This window comes from Heloderma suspectum, chromosome 1 (assembly GCF_057233095.1).
Source record: "Heloderma suspectum isolate Gila_16-S chromosome 1, 16-S_ref, whole genome shotgun sequence".
Taxonomy (NCBI): Eukaryota; Metazoa; Chordata; class Lepidosauria; order Squamata; family Helodermatidae; genus Heloderma; species Heloderma suspectum.
The window spans coordinates 4611507-4625133 of record NC_139458.1 but is presented as its reverse complement, the minus strand read 5'-3'; the positions used below and the strand labels follow the sequence as shown (position 1 = coordinate 4625133).

Here is a 13627-nt window from a genome sequence, read left to right as displayed (position 1 = left end):
TGCCAGCCCTGCTTCCTTCTTCTCTTTCTGTGCCTGACTTACCTGGGCAGCTTTTGGGGAACGGACCTCAGCTTGACTCTCAGACCGACACTTTCACTTGCACCTCCATGAGATGCCTCTGCCCAGCCCGCCCGTGACTAAGCCACTGTGGCGGTGCTCTTGCACAGCCCCACTCCCAGTCACTGGTGTTTGTATGGAAGGGTTTCCTGCAAGGCTGTACCCACGGGCTTCCCTTTCTCTCTCTCTGCATTTGGTCAGGCCTTTGATGTTTGGGACGTGTTCACTTGGTTTTTCTAGCTCTCTCTGTGTGTGTTTTCTTGGATGCTTTGTATTTATTATACCTCTTAGGGCTTCGTACAGCATTTTCTCCACCCAAGGCACACCACCCCATCATCATTTCCCCACAGTTGTCATTGCCGAGTGCTCTGACGAAACAAGGGCCAGGCATTCTTTTCTTTGCACCAGCCCTGCGTGCCCCGTTCTTCACCTGCTGCGCGGCGGGCTTTCATCTGCGCCATTCCGAGACCATTATGGTTATCAGAGCTGTGGTTTTCGGCTTGGCATTATCTTTTGTTCTCCGCTTTCTGAGCTGTTCTCTGTAGCAGTGTAGTTTTGTAGCACAGCATTTAGAGATCGCAGGGGAAGGAGATCAGCAACTTTGCCATTCAAACCCCTGCATTTTGGAAGGTGTTTGCGCAGACAAGCCCCTGCTCAGGGCACAGCCGGTACCTATTTTCCATACACAACAGCTTTTCTCTCCGAGGATAATAGCACAGTTAAGCAAATGAGCAACAATTCATGTCAGGCAATGCTTGCTTCCCTTTCTGAGCACTTTGCTTCTTTCTCATTTGGGTGCTGCACTTTAAAGATATAAACAAACTGGAATGGGTTCAGACTGGAGGGCAACAAAGTTGAGCAGTGTTATGGAAAACAAGTCCTAGGAAGAAAGGTTGACAGAACTGGGTATGTTGAACCTGGGAAAGACAAGGCTGACGAAAGCCATGACGCTGCTCTTCAGATGGCTGGAGGTCTGTCACAGAGAAGAGGGCAAAGACTCGATTTCTACAAGAGGGCAGATACAGGAAGGTAGAATGTTAGGAGAGATGTCTTGACAGTAGGAGCACTTTGATGATGGAATCAAAGGAAGCTAGAGGGATGGTAGGTGCTCCCTTGTTCAGGCAGAACCTGGACAGCTATCCATTGAATGGCCTACAAGGCCCCTTCCAACTAAGATTCTTCCTGAGCATCCACTTCCCTATTGGATCCTTGCCCCTCTTGGCTATAAAAACTGGCAGGAAAGGAACAGCGGGCTGGGCCAGGGAGGTGATAAATGCTTCCTTGCAAGAGGGAGCTGTCCCAGGCCACCTCAAAGAGGCAGTAGTGAGACCGCTCCTAAAGAAATTTATTTATTTATTTATTTATTCATTCATTTCATTTCTATACCGCGTATCATTTTAGGCCAGTGGCAAATGTTCCTTTCCTTGGCAAGGTTCTTGAGCAGGTGGATGCCAACCAGCTCCATATACTCTTGGATGAGACCAATTACAGTATCTAGTTCCATTTCAATCAGGGTTCAGGCCATGTTTTGGCATGGAAACAGCCTTGGTTGCCCTGAATGATGACCTATGTTGGGAGAAAGACATGATGAGCGTGATCTTGTTGATTCTCCTTGATCTCTCGGTGGCTTTCAATACCATCGACTGTGGCATCCTTCTGGGACGCTGGTCTGAGCTGGGAGTGGGAGGCACTGTATTGCAGTGGTTTCGCTCCTACTTGGATGGTCGACTCCAGAAGGTGGTGCTTGGGGAATATTGCTTGGCCCCGTCAATTCTCCAGTATGGGGTTTTGTAGGGGTCAGTTTTGTCTCCCATGTTAGTCAACATCTACATGAAACCGTTGAGTGCAGTCATCTGGAGTTTTGGAGTGTGTTGTCAACAGTATGCTGATGACACACAGCTCTATTTCTCCTTTTTCATCTTCTTCAGGTGAGGCTGTGGATGTGCTAAATGGGTGCTTGGCTGCGACAATGGATTGAATGAGGGCTAATAAATGGAAACTCAATCCAGATAAGACTGAGATGCTGTTGGTGGGTGGTTCTCCTGACCCGAGGGAGGGTGCTCAGCCTCTTCTGGATGGGGTCGCACTCCCCCCGAAGGAGCAGGTTCATTGCTTGGGGGTCTGTATCTCCCTGTGCCATCTGAATCAGGAGAGGCTGTGCAAGTCCTGGACCAGTGCCTGAACTCAATAATGGGCTGGATGGGGGGCAATACACTGAAGCTGAATCCTTGCAATATGGAAGCCCTGTGGGCGAGTGATTCCCAGGTCTGGGAGACAGGCGTGTTGCCTGTTCTGGATGGGGTTGCACTTGCTCTGAAAGATCAGGTCTGTAGTCTGGGGGTGCTCCTAGATCCATCATTGTCACTGGAGGCCCAAGTGGCCACAACCTTGGAGTGCCTTTTACCAGCTTCGACTGGTTCACCAACTATGGCCTCTCCTGGACAGGGATAGCTTGGCCACAGCAGTACAGGCATCAGTAACCTCAAGACTGGATTACTGCTATGCACTCTATGTGGGGCTGCCCTCGAGGCTGGTCTGGAAGCTGGAGCTAGTGAGGAACGCAGCAGCTCGACTATTATTATTATTATTATTATTATTATTTCTATACTGCCCCATAGCCAAGCTCTCTGGACGATTTACAAAAATTAAAACATTAAATACAATATACAAAGTTTAAAAACCGTTTACATAAAAACTAGGGCTGTGCACTGCTTTGGCCTGAGGCCCGAACCCCATTTAGAAGCAGGCTGCTTCGGGCCACTTTGTGCCCCTTCCGAGGTAAAGCGGAGGGGTCCCTGCACAGCCCTAATAAAAACATATGGACAGTATATACAAACAACATATAATGAAAAACAACTTCGAACTAAAAACAATTTTTAAGAAATCCAACAATAAAACAACACAGCTTAAAAACAGTATGCAAAAGTCCGCAGAATGAACAGGAATTCTCAAAAGGGGAGGCCTGCCGGAATAAGAGTGTCTTTAATGCCTGCTTAAAAACCTTCAAAGAGGTCAGCAGGCACATTTCAACCGGCAGGTAGTTCCACAACAGAGGGGTGGCAAAGGAAAAGGGCCTCTTGTGTGTGGCTGCCAGCCTCACATGAGGCAGCCGCAGCAGAGAGCCCTCAGAGGACCTGAGGTGGCAGACTGGGACATAGGGGAGGAGGCGCTCCCTGAGGTCCCTTGTACCTAGACCATGTAAGGCCTTAAAGGCAAGAACCAGCACCTCAGAAACAAATTGGCAGCCAGTGTAAAGATTTTAAAACCAGTGTAATATGGTCTCCATGGGTTGACCCCGACTGTTTTTGGGAGCTGCCCCTTTTCAGCATGAAACTCCTTTGCTGAGGGTTCCACTTCTTGGAACTGGCTGCCTATTTGGTACTGGGCCAGGTTTAAAATATTAGCACCAGTGTACAAGGCCAGGATACAACTTGGGACCAGGATACCTTCCTGAGAGAGCGCCTTCTTTACCAATCTGCCCAGTCACTGAGGTCATCAGAGGACACGTCCCTGGTGGTTCCACATGGACCCATGGCCCGGCTGGAGTCCACCAGGAAAAGAACCTTCAGTGTGGTGGCCCCCTTCCTGTGGAATGCCCTGCCTTTGGAGGTCAGGCAGGCACCAACGTTGTCTTCCTTCTGGCACCTCCTGAAGACATTGTTATTTCCAGAGGCATTCCTTAGTGACCAGCCGTGGTTTATTAAGTTCAGAATCTGTTTCTTTTAAAATGTTTTAATTGTTTTAATAGGGTATTTTACTCTGTTACCTTTGTTGCTCACCTCTCTGAAATGTAGGGATGTACGGATCCCCTTACCTCGCATCCATGGGGGGGGTCCGCCGGGGGGGGAGGCAATCCATTCCTCCCTCCGGAATCCTCCACGGGGGGGAGGTGATCTGTTCCGCCCCCCCCCCCGAATCCGAGCTGGCCAGCTCCGTCCCGGCTCCTACAGTGCTCTCCAGACTCAAATGGCGTCAGCTATGCCATTTGCATCCCCATTTTTCCTCGCAATAGGCTACGTGCCCCTATTTATGTAGATACTTATGTGGCCTATCGCATGAAAAACCAGGGATGCGTTTGCGTCCCTGTTTTTTCATGCAATAGGCTATGTAAGTATCTACGTAAATAGAGACGCATAGCCTATCGCGAGGAAAAATGGGGATGCAAACGGCGTAGCGGACTCCATTTGTGTCTCATCACTTACTTCCGGGTTCCGCACAGACAGCGGAATGGAACCGGCCAGGGGCAGATATTCAGTCCGGAGAGGCACAGGTAAGTGCATTCGTTCCGCCACGGACTTCGGGGGGGGGGGCTGAATTCACTGGAATTTGGTCTCATTGGTGTCTGCGGTGGATTCCGCGGACATCCCTACTGAAATTTTTTGATGTGCGGAGGTGTATAAATATTGTAAATAAATAAATAAATAACCTCCAAGTTAGTTTACTGCAATGAGCTCTGTGTGGGGCTGCCTTTGAAGATGGTTCAGAACCTGCAGTTTGTGCAAAATATGGCAGCCAGTCTGATAATATGGTCCAGAATATATAACACTGACTCCAGCCTGCTTGCACTGGCTGCCTATATGATTCTGAGCCCAATTCAAAGTGCTGGGTTTGACCTATAAAGCCTTACACAGCTCAGGACCACAGTACCTGACGGAACACCTCTCCCAACATGAACTGACCCGCACACTACGTTCTGCATCTCAGGCCCTCCAAAGGAGGGCAGCAACAAGGGAGAGGGCCTTCTTGGTGGTGGCCCTCCATTATGGAATAATCTCCCTGACGAGGCCTGCCCGGTGCCAATATTGTCAACTTTTCGATGTCAAGTTAAAACTGCCCTCTTCTCTCAGGCATTTGGCAACATATAAGGAGTCTTTGTGATTGTCTCTGGCTGATGGTTTTAAATTGTTTTAGATATATGTTGTTGTTGTTGTGTGCTATTTGTTCTATGTCATTACATGAATGGTTTTATACTTTATATAATGTGTTTTAATGTTGTTGTTTTTAATTTTTGTGAACTGCCCAGAGAGCCTTGGCTATGTGGAGGTATAGAATATAATACATGAAATGGAATGAATGAGATGAAATGAAATGAGAGGGTTACCAGCTCATTTGCTGACCTTGCTTCAGTGCCTTTCACAGCTGCCCGGCATGAAAACCCTCAGGACACGGGCAGCGGAAGGTTTTCCTGGCATGGGAAAGGTTTTTCACCTGGATGAAACTTGTGCTGAGCTGAAACACACCTCCCTTCCCCAGGGTGCTGCCCTTTTGGCAGATATGTGGGCAGGGGTCTTTCTGTGATTTGGGCAGGTGGAAGAGGGGCCCCAACACTCACACGTGGTGGCGGCTGTGCTTCCTGCTGCTACTGGGTGACACGGTTTCATCAGTGAAAGTTCGATTTCCTCCCCAGGAGACACCAGTGTGAGGACAGGGATAATTTCCTCCTGTTCCTGGAGACAGTCTGATGGTGCCACTTTCCATTGAAAAGTTCTAAAAAAAAAAATCTTCATCTCCATGCTACACAGAACCCATCCGTTTATTTTCACATATATTTCCACCTTCTCCTACATTGGCACTGCATGCTTGGGACACAGGCAAGCTGGTAGTAGGTTCTCGCAGAGCAGACAGGAATTGTCGTTAGGGAATTGCTGTAACTCTCGAAAGAATGGATCTTTGTGAAAGATGAAAGATCTCATCCGCATCTCTCAGGCAAATGTGTGTATCGGAACTTGACTGTCCACTGAACCCCATCTTGAAAACGTGATGGTAGGGGACCACTCCAAATAAAAGTGTAGGCTGGGGGTTGATGTGGGCTTGAAGTTTTAAACGCCGTTAGTAGCTGCAGTAACGGGGAGACTCGGGGTGCAGCACTAATGGACAGGTCTGGGTACATCAGAGAGCTTTGGGCACAAACAGGGATCACATGTTGCCTAGCACCTAGGAGCGACCACGCAAGTCTGGGGTGTGTGTGTGTGTGTGTGTGTGTGTGTAAAAAGGCAGGCATTTTCAGTAAATGTAGCAGTAGTTGTGGTTGTTGTACTGGTTTCATTTCGAAAGAAGCCTGGTTCTGCTGCACTCCTTGGAATGTCATGGTACACTTCTAGACATTTTAAATGTATAAAAATCCTCATTTTAATAGATACTTTGAGAGAAAATATACATTTAAGTATGCATATAGATACATATATTGAGATTATTATTAGTTGCTGCTGTTTTTAAAATCAGTTTAACTCAGAAACCAAATGGGATGGAATTACAGATGAAACGTGGAAGTGACACAGACCAGAAATAGATTTGTCTGTCATTATTCATTGTGGCACTTCACGTGCATTGATTATCTGCAACTATGTCACTTTTTCCCCAACTCAAAAATACAGACAGTGCTAACCATGAATGTGAATCTGATCTGAGTTGTGCATAAAGAAGCATAAATTATTTCATTGTGCAACAGCCTGTGCAATTAAATCACTGTTTTTCTTACTCAATGAAAACATTTGTAAGGGCAAGATCCTATGCATATTTAGACAGAAAAACGTCCACAATCCTATGCATGTTTGGACAGAAAAAAGATCCTACAACATGATGTATGGCTAGCTGAGGAATGCTGGGAGCTATAGGCCTTTTTCTCTCTCTAAACATGCATAGGATTGTGCCTTAAGCCCACTTCCCATTCTGCTTCAGGCCCTTCTCTGTTGTGGCTCCCCACAGCTTTGGAATGAGGAACGACTGCCCATCTGCCTCATTTCTGGCAATTACAGCAGTGCTTTCAATAGTGTTAAAAAAAAAATCTGTACTGCTGTCCTCCATTTTTATTAACTTCATTGTGTTGTTGTTGATTTATTTTGATTGATTCTAAATCAACTTGAATGTTGCTGTCTTCTACTTTAAAGAGAAAGATCTGAATACTTTTTATAAGTAAAGGAAAGCACAATTCTTTGCTTTTATTCAGCAGTTACGAATAAAACATTCCCTGATGCTTACCAGTTTTTGACCTGTTTATCTGATGTTGTGGTGGTTGTCTTTTAATGTTTTAATATTTTTACCATTTTAATATTGATTATGTTTTTAACTTTTGTACAGTTGTATTTATATTTCTATTTATAGGTTTTAATTGTATAAGTTTTAACGTTGTAAGGCTGCCTTGAGTCCCAGTATTGGGAAAAAGGCGGGATATAAAAATAATAATAATAATAATATAATGTGGCCAGAACGTCAGCCTGTGTTGACTGCCTCATGTGGACACAGGATGGCTGCAAGTGCTACTTGAGCAGGGCGCCTTACCGTACCGGATCTGAGCCAAAGCTAGTCATATGACCCAGTCCTGTCTCTTTCTTGACCCATTGCCTGAAGATCCCCCAAGTAGGGTATTGCTGACCATGACAAGTTTCTGGATTATTAAAACTCTTATTTCCTCAAAATACACATACTGAACATTCAAAGCTGCCTTTAGACTGAGTCAGGCTTTTGGTCCATTTTTCCCAGGGTCCTTTACCCTGACAGTCCGGAGCGCTTCAGAGTCTCAGGTAGAAACATCTATCAGCATCTGTTCCATGAGATCAATTTAAAACAAACAAACAAACAAACAAACTGGTGTGCCGGAAATTGAAACTAGGACCTCTGGTACACAAAGAATACTGAGCCAAGGTCCCTTCCCCAATGGAGGGCAAAACTCCATATTCACCTCATTTAATTTTAATGTTATTTAAGGTGAAGTTAGGGCTACATGAAAGCCTTCAGAGGAATATCACAAATCTTACTGAATATTTTCTAATCGCTGTTAAAATACCCCAGGCCAGCCTTCTCCAAACTGGTGCCATCCAGATGTGTTGGACTACAACTTCCAGCACCCTCAGCCACACATCTGGAGAGCACCAGTTTGGAGAAGGCTGCCCTAGACATTTTGCCTGAAGAACCACCTCAAAAACGACCTCAAATTTGCATTAGGCAAAATTTTGTGCCAATTTTATCTCCGTGTGTGTGTGTGTGTGTGTATTTACAAAGGAATTAAATTGGAGTTGCAGCACACCATCAGGTGATAAAGCCACAGCATATCAACATGTCACACTAGACTACTTGAGTTTAAAAGTGAAACTTGTCAAATGTGAAGGTTCCTCCTGGGCTAAAATGCCTTAGGCATTTTAAAGAAGGCAAAAGGAAGGATAGAACAAAGCAAGCAAGCAAGCTAACTTTTTCAGGTGGTGTGCAAAACTGAAAGCAGACATGCACGTTCCTCTTTGCACGAAACACCGCAGGCATGACAAGGGAAGCCCAAAGAGTTTCAGCTCAGCGGAGCTCCAGACATTCCTCACGAATTACGTTCACGTGCACCTTGACTGACTCCCCCATTGGTGCTCTCTTTACAGCATCTCCGTCAATCAAGCTATTGGTGGATGACCCCATTGTGGTGAATCCTGGGGAGGCCATCACCTTGGTGTGTGTCACAACAGGGGGTGAACCACTCCCAACTCTCACCTGGGTGAGGTCCATTGGAGCCCTGCCTGAGAAAACGGTCCTGAAGGGTGGGACGCTGACCATCCCTGCCATCACCTCAGACGATGCCGGCACCTACAGCTGCATTGCCAACAACAATGTGGGGAATCCAGCAAAAAAATCCACCAACATCATTGTCCGAGGTAAGAGCTGTTTGGGATTATGCTGGTGACCATTCAGTTAGCCCATTGGGTGACAATTGGACTGGATTTTCTTTCCTGCATGGTAGAATAGATATGAGTATGTGCCAATAGGCAAGGGAAGTATGAGAATTTTTTTCAGTTTCGTTTAAACAGAATTTACCCACTTTGCATGTCCCAGAACTGAATATAGACTCAAGCACAAGCTGTGGTTGACGTCCATACATTTATGAGCTTGCAATGTGGTTCATGGAACAAAACTAAGTGCATTTCAAAAAGGTGTACATTTGAAAAATGAGTATAAAAATGTCTACTTTTGAAAAATATACACAAACACTTTAATCAATGGCAGGACAATGTCTACGTTTCTAAAATGCACATAATTGATGTATTAGGTATTAGGTATCCCACCAATGTCGTGTCATCTGAAAATTTGATAAGCATTTGATAATTTTATTAATGACTTGGAGGAAGAAGTGGGGGGAATGCTTATCAAATCTGCAGAAGATTCAACACTGGGTGGGATATCTAATGCTTTAGAAGACAAACAAAATTCAAAATTATCTTCATAGGTTAGAAAACTGGGGGAGACAATAACAGGACAATATGTAATAGAGACAAGTGCAAAATTCTTCATTTAGGAAAACAAAATCAAATGCACAGGTATAAGATGGGAGATGCCTGGTTTGACAATAGGAGGCGATGAGCTCTTTGTCGCTGGAGGTATTCCGGCAAAGACCGGGCAGCTATCTGTCAGGGATGCTTTAACCTGGATTCCTGCACTGAGCAGGGGGTTGGACTCGATGGCCTCAATGGTCCCTTCCAACTCTAGGATTCCATGAAAATGTGTACAAAAATGCATACGAATGTTCATGCGAAAAGAAAAAAAACCCAAAGCTGGCAATCTGATATGGATATGAGTTGGAACTAGCTTTGAGGTGGAATTTGAAGAACTTCAGTGAGCTCGAGTTTTGCGGATTCCCACATCTGCACGGTGGGAGTGCTCGGAAGGAGCAGCCAGTCTTCACTGTTCCAATGGGGCTGCTCTAATCCCGGCCAGTTACATGACTCCAGCAGTTTATTTATTTATTTATTTATTAAATTTATTAATCGCCCATCTGACTGGTCACCCAGCCACTCTGGGCGATGTACAACCCACCATAAAACAATTTAAAACAATAAAATTTTACCATAAAAATTTTTTTTTAAATACCCTAGCCCACCCCAAATGCCTGCCTGAACAACCACGTTTTTAATGCACGACGGAAGCTCATTAAAGAGGGGGCATGACGGAGTTCCCTAGGGAGGGAGTTCCACAGAGTGGGGGCCACCACAGAGAAGGCCCTCTCCCTCGTCCCCACCAGTCTAGCTGTCCTGGCTGATGGGACAGAGAGAAGGCCATCCGAGGCTGATCTTGTTAAGCGGCCTGTCTGGTGTTGCTGGAGGCGCTCCTTAAGATAGGCTGGGCCGGAACCATATAGGGTTTTAAAGGTCAAAACCAACACCTTGAATTTGGCCCGGAAAACAACTGGTAACCAGTGCAACTCCTTCAGCACTGGAGTGATGTGATCTCGCCGGCGGCTGCCTTTAATCAGGCGAGCCGCCGCGTTCTGTACCAGCTGCAGTTTCCGAACCGTCTTCAAGGGTAACCCCACATAGAGCGCATTACAGTAGTCCGAATGAGAGGAGACCAGGGCATGTACTACCGATGGGAGCAGATGGTCGGGAAGGAAGGGGCGCAGCCGCCGTATCAGATGGAGTTGATACAGCGCTATCCGGCTCACAGCTGACACCTGAGCCTCCATGGACAGCTGGGAGTCCAAAATGACCCCCAGGCTGCGGACCTGGTCTTTCAGCAGTTGAGATCTTCAGTGGAAGAATTCTGCGGTGAGATCCACAGGATGGTTCTGTTAGTGCTGTTAATGTTTGGAAGCTATGGATCCATGAGAACACACATGCCACTATCTTTTTTCTTCTTGTTCCTTTTCCTTTATGTGTGTGGGGTGCTGCTGTTGGCTCCTAGCTGTGTATGAAGAAAGGCTGTTACCTCAGAGCTGGCCATATACCCATGGTGGTGTTTGGGTCTATGCTTACCCTTTCATAGGAACTCTACTTACTATCAAGCAGCAGGAGGTTTTTTGTGGTTATCATGTGATAAGGTTTTATTACAACTCTGTCTCATCAGGTCACTGCAGATCAGCCCCCCCCCCCCGCCCTCTGTGGCCCTTGTAGCCAACCCAGGCTGGCAGCAAAACAAGGAGGCTTTAAAGAACCCCTGGTTAGCCATCATAAACGGCTAGTGGGCTATGGTTGGGCTTTGTTTGGCCACATGTGACATTGGCTTCCTGTAGATGACTTCTAAACGGAAGTTCATCGTCAGGATCAATCCCTTCCAGTGCTGCCTGGGCATGATGTTCGCCCTCCCAGGGTTTTCTACCCTAACAGCGCCCAGGCCTGTCTTTTCTTGCTGCCTCATCTTTCTGTTCCTGTCCTGCATGAGTCAACTCAAATTGTTTGCCCCAAGAAACACTGCAGGAACTCACATGGCAAGGGCCCTTCCATCCACCGTAGGCCATACGCTTTAGGCACATAGTGATAATATAGATTCCTGTATGCACATCTTCTCTTGCCTGTGTTGGACGTAGTCCAAGGAGACCAGGTTCAACCCCCAGCTCAACCACAGGAGTTCTCTGCAAAGTCTCGAGCTGGTCATTTGTGCTTTCTCACTTTTGTAAGGAAAAAATGGGGATAGAGGAGCCATGCATACCGTCTAGGGTAGTTGGATGAAGGGCAGAAAAAAAAAAGTAATACGTAGAGAAGTACAATGAATAAACTGATACGGGGTGTGAAGGAAATACATCTGTAAGGGTATACCTGTGGAAAGGTGCAATGTGCCCAATGCCTCTAATGTTGCGGACATGGCCCTGGATGGCCACCATTGTGCACAACATTAAATAGGCGAAAATTACAAAGCCCCCATCTTGCATAAAAATTCTGGCTCGCGGTGAGGAATGGGCAGCTGTGGGCACCCTGTCGCTCAGTGAGCAGTGGCTGGGGGGCCAGGCACGGGGGAGTCTGCTGGACTCCCAGACTGAGCTGAGCTCTTGCAACAGCCCTAACCAAAGCGCTATGCCTTTGAATTTTGAAGGAAACAGAAAATTCAGTTGTTCGGAGTGTGTCAAATGTGTGCTGTGCTAACACTGCCTTTATTCTGCAATCAGAATAAGTTATTTTTAAAGTCATATACGGTGAGGGGTATTCTGGAACAAAACTCAGAATTCTTCAAGGATAGAGGATGAGTGTTTAGCTGGTCACCAGCCTGAAACATTTATGAAGGTCTATACTGTCTTTTCCATTTGCCCTTTCCTGCCACCGAGATCCTGGCTGACTTTCCTCATTGACGAGGAATGATTTATAAAGCTTTCGGAGTCGGGTCAAACCACAGCTCAGAGTATGCCTGCCCAGTCCAACTTTCCTCATGATTCCTCCTGTCCTTTTGAAGGAAACCCTTCCTTGCACAAAAAAGGGGGGATCAGCAGTGGCAGAGGCCTTGTAGGCCTCATCCTGAAGGCCTGTACACCTTCATTTTCACTGGGATGTAGACTGCAGTTTTTCAGTGCGTCCTTCAGTTTCATGAATTGGGCCTGGAGGCACGGGGAACTACAGTTACCATGCATCCCAGCAGCAGTAGACAGTCCTGAGCTTCTTCAGCAGAAGCATCCAGTCTGTAAGGTTGACGCAGGGAGGCCTCCTCCCTCAGCAGCCAGCTGTCTTGCCACCACCCTCTCCCCTTGCACAGGTATGTTTGTTTGGCATAATGGGGACCAACGGGAAAGGCTGGTGTGCCCCTCCCCAGGTGCACCCACACTTTGAGCTCTCTGAAGGGAATCTAAGAACCAAATGTTTTCCTGGGAGTTTTCTGAGAGAAAACCTGAGCTAATTATGAGGCAGTCTGCAGAAAACATGCCCATGGAGACATCAGAAGAGCTGTGCTGGATCACACCAAAGGCCTCTCAAGTCCAGCATCCTGTTTCCCACAGTGGCCAACCAGATGCCCAGGGGAAGCCCACAAGCAGGACCTGCGCACAACAGCACCCTCCCTCTCGTGTTCCCATCTGGTGTTCTTCTGTGCCTCCTCTGTGCATGGGGGTAGCATATAGCCATCCTGATTAGCTCGTAGCCATTGTTAGCCCATCACTGTGACTCAGCTGGCTATGCCTGCCCACTGCAGGTGTTCTTTGAAGAACCAGCAGTGATACAAATGCAAGCTCAATGACTTTATGCAGCCCTGGAGGTGTTGTTCTCAAAGAGAAGCCCATAGATTAAATGCCCTAAGATCCTCGACAACTGCTTCAGTAAGCAGGCACCCGAGATTACCCCGTAGTCATGGCTGGCTCATTTGTGGATAGATTCCTGTTGGTTGCTTAGCATCCACACAGTGGATTAATCCACCCGAACTGAGTGGCTCATCTGAAACTGCCCCCCCCACCCCGGTAATCCAATATGCCTATAACACTGGAACACAAGCTCCTTGGTGGTGTGGCATTGTAATAATACCTGGCAATTAATCATGCCCTGGGGGGATTTTGCAGTGCCGGGGAAGCCCTGGCACCGTTGTGTCACAAGGGCCATGTCAGGGTGGACACTGAGCCCATAGAATCCCGGAGTAGTTCTGATTCTGAGGAAGAGGAGCCGCTCCTGGGAGAGGAGCACGCTCCTCCTTCCCAGGGCCAACAGCTGGCGGAGATTCCTCCCACCGGCATTCCTAGCATAGATAGCAGTCCTGGGAGTGGCAGAGCGTGGGAAGCAGACTTGCTGGACACGTGATGCCGACGCAGGGAGCGGCGCCAAATGGAGGGCGTGGAAAGGAGGCGTAGTGCCCGGTTGGCGCGCAAACAACGGTTGCGCCCAGAGGATCCAAGGGAAAAGGGGAGGGACTCTCC

At 47.2% G+C, this 13627-nt stretch overlaps 1 protein-coding gene across 3 annotated transcripts in view; it reads left to right on the top strand.

Annotated features, from left to right (window-relative positions):
• The window catches only part of MDGA2 (MAM domain containing glycosylphosphatidylinositol anchor 2), a 682071-nt gene that overhangs the window by 355907 nt on the left and 312537 nt on the right, over positions 1-13627 (top strand). For all 3 annotated transcript variants that reach the window (XM_084833668.1, XM_084833657.1, XM_084833679.1), the window contains exon 6: positions 8418-8687. In XM_084833668.1, coding sequence (XP_084689794.1) covers positions 8418-8687 — 270 coding nt within the window. The remainder of the gene's footprint in view (positions 1-8417; positions 8688-13627) is intronic.